At 37.1% G+C, this 20,490-nt stretch overlaps 1 protein-coding gene across 3 annotated transcripts in view; it reads right to left on the reverse strand.

The window, feature by feature from the left end:
• Window positions 1–12,225: 12,225 nt before the first annotated feature.
• Window positions 12,226–20,490, reverse strand: part of LOC127634176 (partitioning defective 3 homolog) — a 582,251-nt gene continuing 573,986 nt past the window's right edge. For all 3 annotated transcript variants that reach the window (XM_052113607.1, XM_052113605.1, XM_052113604.1), the window contains one exon: window positions 12,226–16,291. In XM_052113607.1, the coding sequence (XP_051969567.1) occupies window positions 15,892–16,291 (400 nt within the window). In that variant the 3' untranslated portion in view covers window positions 12,226–15,891. The remainder of the gene's footprint in view (window positions 16,292–20,490) is intronic.

The raw sequence follows: 20,490 nt of genomic DNA on the forward strand, positions 1-20,490 counted from the left end.
AATAATTCAGATCCTTGATAGAATTAAGAAGAAACCAAATGTATTTATATAGAAATATATATAATAAAGCACCGTAGAGCACTCAGATTGATGAATAGGATACTCTAAATATGTGATTTCATGCACCCAGTGCCAACTAAATTATTAAAGGGCATTAAAAAAGGAATGAAATGACACACAATTATTCTCATTAGCACTCTCCTGTCTCCCGAGGCAATCGTCTGCCATTTTCATGCCAAAAAAAAAAAAAAAAAAGAAATCAGCAAACATGGTTGTTGTCCCAAGCAGCAACCTGACATCACAGTGATACATTTCCCTCCCTCAGAACCTGTCATTATTTTCTCCTTCATGGCACAGAAGATAATGGTGTAGCACTGACACTGTTGATGAACTCTCTTAGAGGTTTTTTCATCATGCAATTATATCATGTTGCAGGCATCCCTCTCTCTCTCTCTCTGATAATCAAATTGTTTGCTTAAAGACTTTACACAAATGTTTATAATATTAAATAAATACTGTTTTTGAGCATCTGAAATAAAAAATATGTAAATGGTAAAAAAGAAATATATAAAATACCATCAATGGCTCCATTCCCCATATAGCTGTGACATGTACCGTTAGCATTTCTGTGTCACTCGTTGGAGTTTATTACATGCGTTTATGTAGCTAGTGCCTTGAACAGCATTATTGATTATGCATCATAGAAAAAGAGAAACAGGTAAACTCCATTTGTCACCCAGTGACAGCTAGTAACACACATCTATTTATTGATTCTAGAAGAACAATAAGATTGGAAGGGTATTGCATTGAACAGTCTGACTAGATGTAGCCAGAAATGCAAGAGCTATTTGATGGCTTGACAGTTTAATCGACCCATTATTATGGAGAAGTTGTTTTTAAGGCAGTGTGGTCAATCCACAGTGCTATCGGTCGAAGCTTAATGGGTCAAGATGTGGGAAAAGGATTACGTTTCATGTTGGCGACATTGTGGCCCTCATTACATTCATATTTCATCTCATGTCCATTATAACCCATCAGATTGCTAACTTGTGAGATTTATGGATAGTTTATGGAGCTAGTGGGCATTATTGATTGTGCCTGGCATACAACATTAAATGTATCAAATGTACCATAAAAGCCCAAAATGAATATTTATCTGTAATATGTTTCATGGGTCTCTAATCAATAATTGTACAAAATATGATGCCCTAGCTAAATGCAATCTTCATTTCAACAAGATTATCTTATTTTGAATGATTTAGATTGGATTCATTTCAACTCCTCAACAAAATGGCTATGAGTGAAACAGGAAGGCATCAAGGCACATCCGAATTGCATGTTTGCATAACACTCTGTCAAATAAGATGCCTTTATTTGGTTGCATTTTGGAGGCAGCATGGATATATGCTTCACTCCCTATGGTGTGAGTGGTTGAAAGAAGTAAATACATTTTTACTGTATATTTTTATATACAATTTATATACATTTTATTCATTTTTATATACATCTGGAACCAGCAATCATGCCATGATCCAAATCATTGAGATCAAAAATTGTTTCCCATTCTAATGGTTGATGTGAACATTAACTGAAGCTCCTGACCCGTATCTGAATGATTTTATGCACTGCACTGCTGCCACATGATTGGCTGATTAGATAATCACATGGATGATCGTTAGTGCCAGATGGGCTGGTTTGAGTATTTTTGTAACTGCTGTGGTGGCTGTGGGGTTCGAACCAGCGACCTTCTGATTAACAGTTTAGTGCTTTAGCCCACTACGCCACCACCACTTACATTTATTATTATTAAAGATTTATCACTATCCCAGCCCTGCAATTGAGTCTTTTCTTTCAAGATCCATGACAGTTTCCTCATAAGATGCCTTCATACAAAAATTTTTGCTTCTTAAGTCATTGTCTCTCTAATCAGCAAGGCAGCTGCCTTTGGATTTCAGACATAGCCATACTGTAGGTCTCTCCTCACCTCTGCATTTATTCAATACCCATGATTTATTGCAAAAAGCAGCATGTCCCAATCACCTGTCTTTCCATCAGCTAGCCGTTACCCTGAGGCACCTGAGATGGAGGACGGGTGCGGCGAGGTAACCATGTCCATGTTTCCATTCCCATTCCCGCATCTCTTTTTCTGGGACACCCCTGCTCCTCATTTCCCATTATAAACGATCTTGTTTTTGCTGGAGCTCCGGTATTCTTTTATCCACCCTCTCTCATTCCATTACAGGCAGGTCAGGCCACAGATCCCATATAACTGAGCTGTGCTGCTCCCTGAGCATTCATCTGTTCTGTGTGTGATGTCATTGTGTGAAGCTATGTTTTCCTAGAGGGAAAGTAGCACGAAACACTTTAAACAATGTGCAACATATTGTATCATACTGTGGCCATGCTGAATCAAGATAGAGGGTCAACCTCTAGGTCACACACACACTTTCCTTCAGATACACATAAACACTGAAACTAAATTTCTGTATAAAATGTTGGGTAACTTATTTTATGTTTATGATACATACACTCACAGAGCACTTTGTTAGGAACACCTTTACACCTACTTATTCATCCTATTATCTAAAATGCCAATCGTGTGGCAGCAGTGCAATGCATAAAATAATTCAGATACAGGTCAGGAGGTTCAGTTAATGTTCACATCAACCATCAGAATGGTTAAACATGTGATCTCAGTGATTTTGACCATGGCATGATTGACAGACTTATTTGAGTATTTCTGTAACTGCTAATCTCCTGGGATTGTTCCTCTAGTCTCTAGAGTTTACTCAGAATGGAGCCGAAAATGACAAATTTAATGTTCTGTAGACAGAAATGCCTTGTTGAAGAGAAAGGTCAACAGAGAATGGACAGACTGGTTTGAGCTGACAAAAAAGGCTACAGTAACTCAGATAACCACTCTGTACAATCATAATGAGCAGAATAGCATCTCAGAATTTTTAAAGCCATTTTTTAACTCAATCTGAAGAGAATGAACAAGCTCCACAACATTATAGGGATTACACATAAAACACATCCAACACATTGCATCTGAATATATTAAACTGTTCATTTCAAGCACAATTATTAACACTCACACCCTGTCTATATTGGATGCAAGAGTTACGTCCATCAAAAGCAATAGAACCCATTACAATCAGTGATGCTGTCTACCTAGTGCGGCATGTCTCTTTGCGCCAACAGTAATCAGATGTCCTGTTCCATTTTGCGCTATACGCTCTTGTGCTACTACTGCCAACAACACAAATAAATGGTTTAGAAAGTTTGTATCAACATGCCCGGCGTATACAGCCTCAAGACGTTGCGTCACATCAACGTACGCGCCAGTGTAAACAGGGTGTCAGCACCATAAACTACATAAACAACAATAAACTTTTTATTTACTGTTTTGCGTTGGGTCCAAGTGATTTTGAACTGCCTCATTCTTCAATAATAGTTCCTTTGCAAAGCTTGAATCATTTTAGGACTGTTCACAAGCAATTCACACTGAAATATTCTGAAGACACATCCACATGACGTACAACGTCCAAACCACGATGTAAACTATGCACACACATTCGGTTTCAAGTATCATCCTGCACTGAAATACACATGGCTCGAAACCATCTAAACGGTCAAAGACATCAATTCACTGCATGTTTCATACACCAACAATTAAAAATAGCACAGTTTTCAAAACAAAAATTATAGAAAATAGTCCAGATAGGTACCCTTTGGTGTTCAGGAATAGTAAGGCCACAGTTTACAAACTGAAGCACCAGTGGGTAGGGCAAAGGGTGCAATGATGTGAAGTAGGTGTTGATGTTTTTGACCTATAGAGGCAGTCATGAATTAATGAGCCCCCAAATGATGTAGGGAAGTCATGGAAGTACAGAATGAGGCATTTTTGCAGCTTGGTTTCAATAAATGCTTTTATTTAATTGGGGATACATTTTTGAGTTTTCATAGTAGAAAGACTTCTTGTGTGTCAAAATATCAAGGTAAATATGATTCTTTATGACATGACCCCTTTAATCTGACTTCTCATCCCTGCTAAGTATAAGTAACTTTTTGGGGGGTAAGACAGTCCAAATTACACACAACTGCTAAAGCTGCTGTGTGTAATTTCTGTGCATCTACTGATACAAAACAGAATTTGCAAAAATAATGACTGTTTTCAAACAGGTTTCCAGAACACTACAACCGCCCCTAATGCTGAGTCATAAAGCGAGATGTATTATTAGTTGTTATAACAACTATGTAATACAATCTACAGGAAATCAAATTTATTAACCCTACTCCCCAAACCCCAACCCTAAACCTAACCATCAGTGAAGCATAATTTGGATATTTGATAAAAAATCTCAATCTCTGAATCACGCTAACCATTGTTTATATGATCAGGAATACTTCCTGGTTTCCATGGGACTTGAACCCCATCTGCCAGTTTTTCAGTTGATCAGCAATCAGTATTTAATGCAGATCTTCAGGAAGCTTCCGAGGATTAATTCTACACCAGGCAGAGATCATAGACAGTAACAAGAGAGAATGTGTTGGAATGCTCAGGAGATTCAGATTATGGGATTTCCCAACATGAAGATTTCCTACAAAAAGCTTTGGTTGATCTTTTTAATTCCTTAATCATGACACTGACAAGGATGTACCTTCACATCTGCTTGCATATATACACGTAGAACTATCCCAGCTTCAAAACAGACAAGCTGTACAGTATTGTCTAAAGACAGGTGTGCGATATTAGCAAAAATGTATGTCTGAAGGAATTAAAGTGTCAAAATTCAAAGCACATTAAAAACAGCAATAATAATCAGCTAGATAAGGTGATGTAAATTTGAACAGTGGCATGAATAGAATTGGACTGGATTGTAATTAAGGTTGAATATGAAAGAAAATCAACACAAGATCCTTCCAATTTACCTGAATAAAGACTTTGACTGCGTGTTCTGAATTTTGCGAGTTTAATATTTGTTTGTGTACAGTGTAAACAAACTTTAATTAAAGCAACGAATCTAATTAGCAATTACACAAAATGAGAATAATTGAGTGCAATATTCTGTTGATCGATGTTATTTTTTGATAAGAAGCGAGAACAAGAATTCCCTCAATACGAGTGGGAGATTATTACAAGAACAAAGCTTGCTGCAGATTTTGCATTTGTTTGTTGTTTAGCATAGTTCAAAGAAAGCATTTCCATTTCAAAAGAGTCCAATATATGCGTTACTCCACATAAACATAACAAAAGAGTGGGGATAACTGTGTTTTTCTCAACATATTAAACACAGCAATAAGAAAAAGTAAGGAAAATGGGCTGCATGATACAACACCAAGGTAGTTTGGGCAAAGAAATATATATAGTGAATTAAAAAAAGAAAAAGAATAAGGGACAAAATATTCAGTTCAAATGAAAGTTTATCCACACGTGTGGTCCTATCTCAAGTCTCTATCTGTGGTCAGGAACAATTGAGAGTGATATTAATTGAGGAGAGTCAAATATCTCAGGATTTGTGAGGACAAAAGATCTTTTATTTCAAAATCCAAACTCATTTAGTTTTTGTATTGTTTTAATGGACATTGATCCAGCAATATGTCAGACTTGTCCTTATTTTATATGCATATACCCTACAAAAACCAGCTGGACTTATACTAAACAGAAAACTCATGTTTGTTTGTCAAAATGATGGCATAGCTTTTATGGACATTAGTAATTGCACATCCTGCATGGATTTTATTGGAAATCCTAACTGGGAATTTCACTGTTAGCCAAAAGCCAGTGCCAAACAAGCTGTATGCCTGACAAAACAGGTAAAAAAAATTGAATACATTTAGTCTCTGTCCATTGAAGTCCTGCAATATTCACTGTAGGCAATTTGGAAACTGGTTCACATTTACATTTGAGACCATGCCATTAAAACTGATTGCTGGCTGCACTTTTACCTAGACTTTCTAGATTAAAGGTTCATTCACCACCTGAATTTATACACTAATACTGTACTGTTTTGTATATAATATATACAATGAAGAAGGACTTGTCAGTCATTCCTATATATACAGTATTGTAACGTTCTCAGTCTCAAGGGGGAAAGGAGGATGCGGGTGTTGGCATGCAGTCCACGTAAGTTTAATTTTATTCTCAGGTTTCCAGTCACACTTTTCACAAATTCTTTAGTTTACACTCATGAGCTTCAGTGATAATAGTCAACCTAAACTCATAAATACTAAATCAACAGCTTTGCTGCGTTCAGCTCCTAGTAATGTTGGGTGTACTTGTGACTGAGACTCTCTCTGCCGGTCTGTCGTTCTGTCGGCCATTTAAAGCCCATCTCTGCCGTCACTGAAATGAGACACAGGGGTTTAATATCAACAATCACCAGGTGATGGCCCTTACCACTCCTCTCTCCCCACTGACAGACACACAACAATGCCCCACTCCACAAGTATATACAGGTATACAAGCTGGAAAAGCTAACCAATATCAAGACGGCCAAGACCAGTCTGCAGTGTGCTACAAAAGAGGGGAATCCTTGCTTTCATGGAGAGTATAAATATCTGTAAGGAAGTGTTTTGTCAAAGTTTGCTCTAAAATTACCGATACAGTGACATAAGTGTACAACAGTTTGTGGACCACTGGGGTCTATTTGGCCCATTTTTGGCTGTAGTACTAGTCTACATGGAATCCCCAAGACCAGTAGATGTCTGGGCAGGACAGATTTAACTAGGCCAGGAGTGAGGCTAAACACAGTTTTTAACATCATTGACATTTTTGCTACAATTTCACAGTGTATTTGGCAGGGGAGAAGAAGAGGGACCCAGCTCCAAACCTTATCTGTGTGATACAGCCCATTTGTGTGCAGTCCTCTCTCTATGGACCTACTGGCAGTCTTCACGCCCTTGTTTATAAGTTTCATTGAGTGCAACCCCTTCTTCTCACCCTTTCTATTGCACACCCTAACAGAAACACAAAAATAATTACCCTCACCCAAATATTAAAGGAAAATGTATCCAAAATTCACATTTTATTATTTATTTTGTAATGTCGCTCCAAACCCATATGACTTTCTTTCACACAATAGGTCTATTTTATTTGTAAAGTTAACAGGGTTTATTTCCATAAGTAAACAGTGACTCCGGTCTTTCAAGCTTGAAAAAGGACAGAAACACACCATAAAACCACTGTAAAATCATGGAGCGAGAACACCCATATAGCGACCACGAGGTAACCCACTTGTCTCTACTCTGCCTAGCAACAGGGCCAATTTGTTGCTTAGGAAGCCTGGCTGGAGTCACTCAGCACATCCTGGATTCGAACTCGAGACTCCAGGGGTGGTGGTAGTCAACATCTTTACTCAATGAATCACCCCCCCCCCCACAGATTTGAGCGGCAGAACTTTCGACCAACTGCCACCTCAATACTGCTCACAAGACTCTAGAATGTAATAAAAGGGTTGACTTCTGCTGCACCATTTCTGTGTCACAACAGCATGCCATCGATTTCCTTGAAGCTCTCCTTAGGATACAGCGCCAACAAACGTAAGAAATCTTTAATTTGTTTAATTGATACCTTTTTGGATGTAAAGAGTAGAGTCTCTAGTTTTGTTTGATATGCTGCTTTAAAGAATCCAATCATTTTTCGCATGTCAGCGTGCCGATGAACATGATGTCCACATATGTGGAAACTTGTACCGCTTTTCCTTAAAAATAGAAAAAAACATGTTAGTTATTTTGAATAACTTTCAACTCTAACACTTCTGTGGGTCATTTAGCTTCATTTAAATATACATTTTGTGGCTGTATATGGATTTAAGATGAAAATAAGGTGTATTTCAAACTGTTCTGAGACCAATGATGACAGACAGCACACTGGAGGGTAAGTTATACTCTAAATAGGGAGCAATTAATGCACCTCATTAATCTCTGCCTGCATCACCTTTGTCTATTGATGGACTACATAGTGAAATGGAATACATAGACTATAATTGAATTGCCAATAAAAGCCATCATCAGCCAACTAACAAAAGCACAATGCATCTATGTGAACCTCTCTCTCTCTCTCTCTCTCTCTCTCTCTCTCTCTCTATATATATATATAAAACTTAAACACACATACATATACATAATATTCATGTTGTTTAGCCAGAGGGGAACTGGCCCCCACAGTGAGTCTGGTTTCTCCCAAGGTTATTTTTCTCCATTTACCAACATCTTATGGAGCTTTGTGCTCCTAGCCTCAGATGCCTTCGGCTTGCTCACAGGGATTCTAAATACATTTATTATTTAATTTCTATACACATCTTACAGTCATATTTAATCAAACTACACATTGGTCATTCTAAGACATTATAGATATTATGGTTTCATTTTTTGTTAATGCGTGATTTACTGTAAAGCTGCTTTGAATTGATGGTGTGAAAAGCGCTAAACAAATAACAATGACTTGACAAACCTATAATCTGACCATAAATTCAGTTTTATGATGCAGATGATGTTTGGACCACTCAACAAGCCTAACAGCTGAAAACTATGACATGATTACATTTTTTAAATATCCTCTACATCCTTCTTTGTATCATGTCTTGTATTGATTGCAGGTAAGGGAAGATATTTTATTGCATAGCACAATGATTTGACGATACTTTTATCCTAGTTTTGCAGCAATGCGCTCAGAATCTATCTGGTTACAATGACAACGACTCACGCGCTTTGCGCTCTCTTCTGCTCTCTGTCACCATCCATTGCAATTTAAAAGTTCCCAAATGAAAATGCATGTTCAACAAGCTGAAAAAAGCCAATCTATTTCTGTGCACAACATGTGAAAATGGAATTGAAACATTTTGCTGTCAATGTAAATTTTCACTTACCCATGGCCACAGTGTTAAATAAGAGATTGCAGGTCATATTCATACAGCTGTATTTAAAAAATAAATAAAATAAAAATAGTACAAGCACTTAAATTTGGAACTGTATTTTAACTTTAAGTTCAAATTTAGCTAATTTTGTGTAACAATGTGTAGCTGACAAGACATTTCAAGCACTGACATGTCATATCATTATTACACATGCAATGTGACATTATATGGATAGAATATGCTATATTGAATTTGTACATTTTACAAATATCTAAAATGTAGTTCAAATCATATAAATATAAATTAAAACTAAATTAAAACTATTATAACCTTGGCTACTAGTAACAAATCAAAAAGGGAAATGGAAAATGCTTAAGGTTAGTATGTGATATTTTTACATTAAAATCATATTAACATGTAAAATAATTTAAACAAAAATAAAAACAATTTTGGGAAATCAGCATTATACCACAAGCTTAACTTGTATAACTCGGAACATTCCTTTAACCAGCAAACCTTTTGTGGTCAAACAGAAAGACCACCCTGGATCACCAGCACTTTTGTTTGTCAATGACATGGTTATACTGTCCCACCAGCTAGACCAGCCCCAAACTAGCATAAACCAGCTAGGACCAGCATGGATCTCATGGTGGTCTAACTGGTATATCAGCTGGGTACCTTTCTGTAATTGCCTGTAGATGTGTAGATACTGGTTGTTAGGGTATAGATGGATGCAACTTTACGAATATTATGATTGACTGCACAACAGGCACCGTTTCCGCTCTCTGAATCCTCACAGCAGGTCTTGGCAGCCATGAACAGGTTGCTCCAACCAAAACAGGTGACTCACAGCTTGCCCTACGACCCCATAATGAAAGGACTCAACGAGAATGGGTGGAGTTGGCAGAAAGGAATAAAAACAAAGAAGAAGAAGAAAGTAAGAGAGAAACTTGTGGTCCATTAGCATGTAGCCATGCCGTACCAACGCATCTGCTTTTCTTATGAGCACACTTACACTACAACCAAAGCAGCCTCTGAGGAGACATCAGGTTAAGACCCTGAATACACATGTGAAATCAAATCCTTGTATTGACAGCACCAGTCTGCTATTGATTACACAGACCACAGAGGTTTATTGGATTTTAAGGGACCGGTGTGGAAAGGCGATTTAGACTCACCACATAAACATTAGTTTGAATAACGACGGAGTATCTCAGAGCTCCAGACACATTATGGCCCCACGGGGCACCCACCTCTGACTGCACGTTTCGTTAAAAATCAGGAATGAAAAGTATGCAAAGAATATTAAGCCACATGGGGAGAATACTAGAACGATTGAAATGAAATGGCATATAACCATGACAACATGCAGATTTGTGTTGCTTATGTACTTTTTTTTTTTTTTTGCTTTGTTGCTGAGCTTGTGTATCACAATGGTTTATAATTGTAAATGTTCATATATGCATGCTGCTATATGTGGCCACTGGAGAATCAACATGAAGCCATATTGTCATGTGGGGTAGAACATTGTTTTGCAGTTCTTGTATATTTCAAGAATTAAAAGAATATAAAACAAAAGGTTACAGGCACATAAAACTCAAAATAATGTATTCCAAAAAATTATAAGCACAATAAAGAATGAGTTCTAATCTGGTCATACTGTACTCCAAAACTTCTGAGTCAAAACAATGGCTTTGTGTTAGGAACAGAGTGAAACTCAATCTTTCTCTCAGTGAAGGCAGTCAAATCTCATTTAAAAAGATAAATCCAAACTTCAGCATGTTGCAATCAGCCACAAGTATAATTCAATGAAATTCAACAGATTTTGACAAAAATATTGAAAGTGCCTGAATCACAGGAGCGAGCAGCAGAGGTGAAGAGAAAAGAGTAATCACTCTGACACCAGACAGATTTGTGTGGAACAAGGACATTTACAGGAAAGGCTTTGACTTTATATTTTGAGGTTTTAACATGGTTGATCTTAGGTTAGGCTCTGGGCCGCTGCGACTGGATATGCAATGTTCTCTGCACATGAACCCCACATAGAGTAACCCTGCTGGGCTATGACACGTTATGTTCTCCTTTTGTTCCATGTTTCACTGAAGCTTGCCTTTCCTGCTACCCTGTTGATTTCCTTCAAGTTTTCTTTGACACATTTCCTTATTTCTTTCTCTCTCTCTCTCTCTCTCTCTCTCTCTCACACACACACACACACACACACACACACACACACACACACACACCACTCTCACTACAGACTCAAACAGATGGATCTTTTCAGAATGCCTCCCTCTCTCTAAAAGAGCAGCTCTTGGCAGTTTCTATGAAAAACAGGGCGAGAGCTAGCATTCCCAAGGCTCTCTCTCCCTGACCTGAACTTCATAAATTTCAGCATTGTCTTTATCACCATCAAAGTCATTACACTTCCCATTAGAACACTTGCCAGCTGTGTCATAACCAACATTAAAGTGATATATGGGATCAGAAATAGATTAAAGTGAGGGAGGGAAAGGATACATATTTCTTTCTTTTTCTAATTCTGTAATTTTCTACTGCTGAAATGTGCTGGCCAGACCAGGAGAACAAAAATGTAAATGATCTCCTGCTCGGCATCTGACTTTCTCCAACTTCACCTCCATTCACACTGATCATCAATGTTTGCCAAAGAGTCATAAGTAAGAAATGAATCACTCTGTTCCCATGTTTGCTTTATGTAATTTATGATGTCAATGATGAGACACAATTTTCTTTTCTTTTTTCCTCTGGATCTTTTGATAAACAAAAGCAGTTGACAAACATTTCTAACCATTTCAGAAGTGTGCTGCAGTGAGACATTCTACAATAATCAAAACTTTATTCAAATAAATGTGTCAATCTATGTCAGTATACATGTCGTTTTTATGACCACATATTAATTGCAAGAATATATGGAATATTTTTCTTTTAAAGCATGCTTTGTGTCATGGCAGGACCATTTAAAATGAAGCAGTGAGGGAAAAAGGGTCAATAAAATGAAGAAATAAAACTTGAAAAAATGGGTAATCAGTTACTGGACCTTAAACTATACACTTTTCATTGTACACATGTAAGTTTTATAAAAACATAATGTCTTCTGATCAACTGTTCTGAGATCTTTTGAAACTTTTAAAGTCTCATTACAAGGACTATATTCAATATTTGAACTTTTTTTTTAATTTTAGTTCAAGTTGTCAAATGTTGAACAGAATTACTGCAATAAATTACATTATATATATATATAAAACAACCTTGAACATGTTTTGAAAACTTGTATAAGGTGTGAAAAAAATATTAAAGTGCGTACACTCACATGAATTCAAGGTGCAAGGAAAATATGTTATTGCTCTTTATTGATTTGATTAGTGATTGTAAAAAATTTATTAAAAGTTTTTCAAAAACATATTCCATAATGCATACAAAGATTGCGTTTCTAAGACCATGGCACAATCATTTTAAAGTAGATTTTTAAAAGATTTTCATCACCATGGATGCCCATAGTATTGATTGACCAACAGTGTTATAAACACAAATAATCTACTTACTGTAAAATGAATGGAGAAACAGTTTATTGAATATAGATTTGATATGTACAAAGAAGCTTTGTGTACATTTTGAAACAGGTATAATCTTTGTGTAAAAACCATTTGGAATGTGAATACAAAAGCTATCAGAACACCATAGTACCTACGACATATATAGACATCAAAAGGTTGTACAAATACAGTAAAATGTGTAGATTACTGTTAGCTTTTAACAATTCAAATGAATGCTGTAATTCTGTAAGAGCAGATAAAGTCAAAAGAATGCAGTAATGTCATGTAAAAATATATGCATTTGGTGACATCAACTTTTAACATATAAAAACATCCCTCTTCACAGGCACTTCCCATTTAAAACATCTTACGTATACAATGTTACATAAAATAGATAAGCAGCCAGCACCAAAGAAAAACAAAAACAGCTGCTGTTCTGGAACGTTCTTTACCACCTTTTCTGTTAGTAAATACAATACTAGAAGCACATGTTGTACCACAGAACCAATAACAGTCTGTGGAGGAAGTACCAAAGCCTCGTAAAGCAGGAAGCTTTCCTCATTACTTGGTGTACAGAGAAGACCTACTGAACATTTTCCATGATGAATAGATGCGAGGCAGAGCGAGACGCCAGGCGGAAAGACTTGGGAGGAGAGTACATCGGTCAATGGGTTTGGCGTTCCCTTTTTGTGAGCGCTTATTGCGTTCTTTTAGCTTTTACTCTGGAAAATGTGGCCAAGTGTTTAATGTTCCTGCCAAGATACAGTTCATAGGCAAGAGAGAATCATGTTACAATCACTGGTGATAGACATTCCCACACAAAACCCAGACACACACATCTATACAAATAAAATAAAAATACACTAAAGATATGGAGTCACATGATGCTTTTAGAGCATTTTTTATTTTTGAACGAACAGAGAGCTAGATTTAAAGGGATAGCTTACCCAACAATGAAAAGTTTGAAACCCATATGACATTCTTTCTTCTGTGTAACACACAAGCGATGTTTTGAGAAATGTCTCTCTTATACTGAAAATTCAAATGAATGGTGTTTTACACTGTTGAGCTCCAAAATTGACTTAAAGCAGCATACAAGTGCCATAAATTAGTCCATGACTCATGTATTTCAAGACTTCTGTAGCTATAGGATAGCTTTGTGTGAGAAACAAAATGAAATTTAAAGTGTTTGCTATTGCTCTTATATCTCATACACACTTGCACACATTTAAACGTGGCACTTCACAATGCATCACCGAAGATTTGATATCACTGAAATCAAACGCAATTGGATCTTGCATGTCTTGCATCATAATGCACCTGGAAAAATTTGCGATTTTCAGCATGGACATTTTGCCTAATAACATCATGTGTTCCAAATAATTAAAGAAAATCATATCGGTTTGGGATGACATTTAAAAAAATTTAAATAAAAAAAAAAAATGTATTTGGTGAACTTTTTAAACAGTTACTGTATAAGGCTGTATCTGTGCCAACAGAGGCAGGAGCTGTAACCTGAGCTTTGTTTTGTTATTGTGAAAACAAGTGTCAGTTATGATGTGGGTGGGTATGGGGGGTGTCACATGAGATGTAAGTGACAAGTTTGACAGGTTAAAAACGTGTTTCCGTGGCAGAGTCGGAAGGTTGTGGGATCACAACCCCGTCAAAGTCAATAAGCTGAGTTCAGCTACACTGCTTAAGTACATAGAATGACACACTGTTTTTCCCCCAAATTACAAAAATAAATAAAATATGATACCTAGGTGAAGTGTGTAATTTCGGCTCCACTAAAAATCACAAAACCTTTTCCAACAGGTCTTCCCAACACTCCACTCATCTGAAATTAGTCGAAAAACAGATAGTCCCATCCTAAACTTACACCATTGGTTGAGCCAATGTTGCTGTATCAGGTTGAATGGGATGCACAACAAACTTTTCAAAGACTTACTCAAGTTACTCAAAAATCAAGTACTTTGCATCCTTTGCAAATTGGAATTGAATTACCACTGATGCACTGAAGTCTGAACTATCAATTAAAAGTCACAGATGAGGGCTGGCTAGCTTGTTGGAGTTCTCCCATTGAATGTATGCCAATGCACCGCTCAAAGTTCAAACAGTTTCAACTTTGATCCAGTTGCCGCTGACCTTTCAAAGTTTCAGCTAATGATGATGACTAGACAATTCGGATGAAGTATCTTTACTAAAGCAGTGCCAGTGCTAAAAGCAGAACAAGACATTTGCCATGTTTGGTATTAGCAACCTACCATACTACTATTACTATTTCTGTTATACACAGATATGACAGAAGCAGTAAGAGTAGTATGAGTAGCATGCCATTCCGAACTCGGCTGTCATCAGTTTTCATGTGGAGTTCAAACTTCAAAGCGGTGCTAGACATTGGCATTGAGGCCCTGATGCAAATCATGTGAATATGGCTTCAAGATTGCTGTAGCAAGGTGGATAAATACAGCCTGCAGGCCAATTGATATAGTGAAGGATTTGGGTTTAAGAGATTTATTTTTATATTTTAAAAGATTATACAATATCATCATTGCATTATCATAACATTGGCAGAACGTTGTTACTGTATGACCATGCACTACACGGACGCATTTCACTATTGCGCACTGTCTCCATGTTTACATCAGCATCTCCCACTGAACAAGCATACATATGCGTCCTCCTGTGAACGCCGGGTAGTGGATGCTGTGACTGCACCATATATACTTCTTTTGACAGGAAATAAGTTTATTTAGATTCAAATTTCAGCACCTTCAAAATCTGCAATTATTCGCAATTAACTATAAAAAAATCATGTGATTATTCGTGATTTAAATATTTGAATCAACAGACAGCACTAATTGCAGTAATTACAGTCTAATGAGAATGACTAAAAACCCCTCAAAAGTAAAATATCCGGACACATAGCAAAGAGAATTTTGGGGGGAAACATGCTTAATTGTCATGAAAATAATCTAAAAATGAAATTCGAATGGTCCTCAAAATAGGTTGGATTTTCTTTATGCATTCTCTCTCTCTCTCTCTCTCTCTCTCTCTCTCTTAATGAAATATGACCCAGACATGTTCTTGACAGTTCTCATCCACCTACATGTTCTCAGCGCACATACTTGGTAAAAACATGAAATGTAGGTCACAATACAATGGGAACAGCCATGTATCAAAGCTTTGTGAGGGCTGTCATGTGACTGTCAAGAGTACCAAGTGCTAAAACATCCATGTATTCCACATACACACAAACACACACACAGAAGACGTGGATGGCAGACAAAGATCTTCAGTGTGCACAAAGAGTTAGATTTTATAAAATGATAAAAAAGGGAACGAGTTGGACACACTTGAACAAACCTCCAACCAATTACCTGGAATCCTCAATACAGTCTTTATAATATAGCTCTATCTCTCTCTATTATTCAACATTATTGCTGTAATACAGTTTTTCCTCACATTGCTCTCACTTCTCAGGAGTAGAAGTGTCTGCCCTTCTCAGGGGTCTGTAGACGATTGAGTCGTGCGAGTTGGGAGGGCGATGGGGGTACGTCTTGTCGATAGGGACCTTTGGGTGGGGTAGGAACAGGTGTTTGGCTTAGAGGCTGGGTTGGCATCTCCTCCATGGTGGGGAGTTTGTTTTTAGCCTCTTGCTCCTTACGTCTCTGTTCTTGTCTCAGCAGCTCTTGGGTCTCCATGAGTACACGGGCATTCAGGCCCGTGGCGTTGGCACCCAGGTAGCCATTGGTAGTGCGGGAACCTTGGTAACTGGGGTAGCGAGGGTTCTCCTTGGCAGTCTGAAAGCCCTCGCTGGGAGGGTAGATGTTATCCCAAGAGTTTTGAGACATGGTACTGGGGGTTTTACGTGGTTGCCTGTAAGGAATGAGAAAGAAGGGGTGAGATGCAACAAGACTGAATAAAATTTCTAAAATCAAGTTGGCTTTACAAAAATTTTCAACTTTTACTCCCATAGAGAAAAATAAACAAACCATCAAACAATAATGTAACAATGTTTCCTATGTTTAACCCTTAACCCAAACTTAAAACATAAAGTCTTATCCCTTACCTAAATCCTAAACATAAACATGATTTTAATAGGAAAATAACCTTTGTGTACTATGGAATAAAGAAAATATCAGGGTTTGGAACGAGACAAGGGAATTGTACTACAGGTCACTGACATATATCAGCCATATGTATTGTATAAATACACTGGCGGCCAAAAGTTTGGAATAATGTACAGGTTTTTTATGATTCAGAAGGAAATTGGTACTTTAATTCACCAAAGTGGCATTCAACTGATCACAAAGTATAGTCCGGACATTACTGATGTAAAAACCGCACCATCACTATTTGAAAAACATTTTTTTTTATAAAATCTAGACAGGCCCCATTTCCAGCAGCCATCACTCTAACACCATATCCTTGAGTAACCATGCTAAATTGCAAATTTGTTACTATAAAATCACTTGCTATTATATCAAATACAGTTGAAAGCTATTTGGTTTGTTAAATGAAGCTTAACATTGTGTTTGTTTTTGAGTTGCCACAGTATGCAATAGACTGGCATGTCTTAAGGTCAATATTAGGTCAAAAATGGCAAAAAAAGTAACGTCTTTCTCTAGAAACTCATCAGTCAATCATTGTTTTGAGGAATGCTACACAATGCTTGAAATTGGCAAAAAACACTGAAGATTTCATACAAAGGACAACTGGCTCTAACAAGAACAGAAAGAGATGTGGAAGACCAGATGTACAACTAAACAAGAGGATAAGTACATCAGAGTCTCTAGTTTGAGAAATAGACACCTCACATGTCCTCAGCTGACAGCTTCATTGAATTCTACCCGCTCAACACCAGTTTCATGTACAACAGTAAAGAGTAGACTCAGGGGTGCAGGACTTATGGGAAGAATTTCAAAGAAAAAGCCACTTTTGAAACAGAAAAACAAAAAGAAAATGTTAGAGTGAGCAAAGAAACAGACATTGAACAACAGATAATTTGAAAAGAGTGTTATGGATCTTAACCCCATTGAGCTTTTGTGTGATCAGCTAGACTGTAAGGTGCGTGAGAAGTGCCCGACAAGACAGACACATCTATGGAAAGTGCTACAGGAAGTGTGGGGTGAAATGTCACCTGAGTATCTGGACAAACTAACAGCTAGAATGTTAAGGATCTACAAAGCTGTCATTACAGCATGTGGAGGATTTTCTGTGAATTATTTTCATTTGTAGTTAATTTGTAGTTACACTGTTAACTTTCCCCCTAACCCAACCCTTACCCCAAATCCTGACTCTAATCCCTAATCCTAACCCTAACCCTACACTTCTTCCTACCCGTACCTCAACCTCAGTAGCAGCAAATGTGGGCATTTTGCAGAATAACATGTAGTTACACAGTAAATACTTAGTCTTGTCTGTATTTAATGTTGGTACATAGTAGTTAAGGCATCTAATATAAAGTCTGACCACCAAATTTATTCACGGATGTTTCCTTTCCTACAAAGTGTTGGATAGAAGGCTAGCTACAATTTGGTGCCTTTTTTGTATCAGTTTGAAATTCTACTTGTTGACTGGTTGTCTCTGGGAATAAAAGTTGTACCTTTTCTTATGATTTTGCCATCTCTGACAAATTATAGTTGTCATGATGCAATCAGAATCTCTTTTTAAGGCCCACCAGTGTAGTTAACAACAAGAGAGGAAATAACAGGTTCTGTCAATGTCCACCCATATCGGCCAATCAACCACGAGGTGATTGACAGAACGCCAGGGTTAGCTCCCTCTTTCGCTTTAAAATAATGGAGGGAAAAATATCAAACTCTCAAATTTGTTGGTAAAAGCTGCAGTCATTTTGAGGGATGTCCACTCAGGCAATGTCCATCTTCTCTTTGGAACGTTATTAGGATCCATTAAGTGAGAATGTGGAGTAGCTAACATGCCACATCCTTGTGGCTCACATCTAAATGAAGCCCCACTCACACCTCACTGGCCTTGCACGCTTAAAAGCATGCATGGAAGTGTGTGCGCTTCTGTAAGGATTTCACACATCGGCTCACACGAGAGAGGAGGAATGCTCTCAGTGCTTTCAAAGGCAAAAGCACACAAATGACCTGGAATCTTCCAGAATTATGAATGAGGTGGTGAAATAAGAAATATATTTTTAATATAATTTTTCTTGAAATATTGTCCAATTGTTTTTCTGTGTAAACCTATGTGCATCTTGCCGTTTTATTTTTTTATTTTTTTCCAAGCATCCTTTGTAGAAGCAAGTCATTTTTTAGATGCCATGTCAGGTTAAAAAGAACTTCAACGTCTCAAGACAAATTACTTCTTTTATATTTGTCTAGCTTCTTCTAGCACAACAGCATTCAAAATTCATTAATTTCATAACATGATTTTACATTTTCTGAAGACAGTGTGTAAAGTTGTTTACCGATGTTTAATATTAAGGATTAGGGGTATAAAACGAATGTGTTAAGAATGAACAATAGTAAGAGATTTTTGCTTTCGCAAGCAGCAGTAAATATTTAATCTCAAAACTGAATTTAACAGATGAACACATACACTATGGGTCACATTGTCTGGACTATCATATTACATTTTCAGCTAAATAAAAGGGGTCAAAATCAGTGGGGTTTGAAATGAATACATATTAATAAACTCATGTAAAATATATTATTTAAAGCAAAATGTCCATGAACCTGCCATTCCCAATCACTCCAAAACTGAAATTGACAAAAAGGCAAATATAAACTGTGTGGAGTACAGTGCATTGTTGTATTTCTTGGATTTGTAAACTGTATGTGAGTATTACATGCTTAAGAATGTGAGCTAGTCAAACTCTAAACTCTAAAAAAAAAAATAGTAAGAGCACTTTTCCACATGCTCAGTGTTACAGTCATGCCTGCAAACTCATCACAACAGCTAGTGTTAAAAACTACTGATAAATTGTTGAATCAGTGACTAATTAACACCTTGATATTAATAAACCCAACTTGTGTTCCTTTTAAACAAAATATAGTGATTGTCAACTGTGTATACCGACATTAACATACAGCAAGCAAGAGCATTTACATGTACAACAAAATACTGCTGATAACTTTCAAAACTCAGCTCATTTTACAAATCCAACAACGAAAAAAAAAAGTGTTTACATGAGATTATCAAGTTTTGGGTCTTAATGTGCACATGTCTAGGTTGACATAATGCAAATAATACAGTGCAAAATGGAAGTAATGTGCAGATCAATCATTTCCTTTTCCGTTTATGACCTTTCTGCAATAACAGAACACAGTTTAAGGACCTTGCTGCTGGGTAGATTTAGTTCTGAATTGTAATCTGGTACTTATTACAAATTACATGAGTAAAACTGTAGTCTGTAACATAATTTACTGGATTAAATTGTTAAAGTAATGTAATCTGATTGCTTTTGTATTACTTCTGACCAAATTATTGTTTATTTGATGTCACATGCATGAAATTGTACTAATTTTATAATGCTGCTTAAATGCTTTTAAGAACTTAATGTATCAAAATATGAGAATCGAAATAAATAAATGTTCTTACTCTGGCAATTATAGCATTACAAATGCTAAACATGCGGTGACTTGGTAAAATTATCTCAGAAATTGTTGCAAAAGCGCATTCATGTACATTTTGAAGAAGAGTACAAAAGCAATTTGTGAAACACTTAACCGTACTAATGCAGTTAGTACACCAATTTTACTCCCCTCCCCCCAGGGGTGGACTGGGAAGAGAAATTGGCCCAGGATTTTACATAGAAACTGTTGCTGTCCTTTTCTGCATATCGCTGCCTCCTTCGGCATATTGCGGCGCCGCTTTGTGGCCTGTTCTGCATAACGCAGCCCATTAGGCCCGTTTCGCAGCCGGCCCGGTTCTCCCGATGGCCAGTCCACCCCTGATCGGCCCCAAAGTGCGTCGGCCCACCGGGAAAACGGTGGCAGATTATGCCAGATTAACAATCCAGCCCTGCCTCCCCCTAATTCGAAAGCAAAGATTTATTGAACATGTATTAGCTGTAGGCTGATAAAGAATATGACTTTTAAACAGAA

The sequence above is a fragment of the Xyrauchen texanus genome, chromosome 41 (genome assembly GCF_025860055.1).
Source record: "Xyrauchen texanus isolate HMW12.3.18 chromosome 41, RBS_HiC_50CHRs, whole genome shotgun sequence".
NCBI classification, from domain to species: domain Eukaryota; kingdom Metazoa; phylum Chordata; class Actinopteri; order Cypriniformes; family Catostomidae; genus Xyrauchen; species Xyrauchen texanus.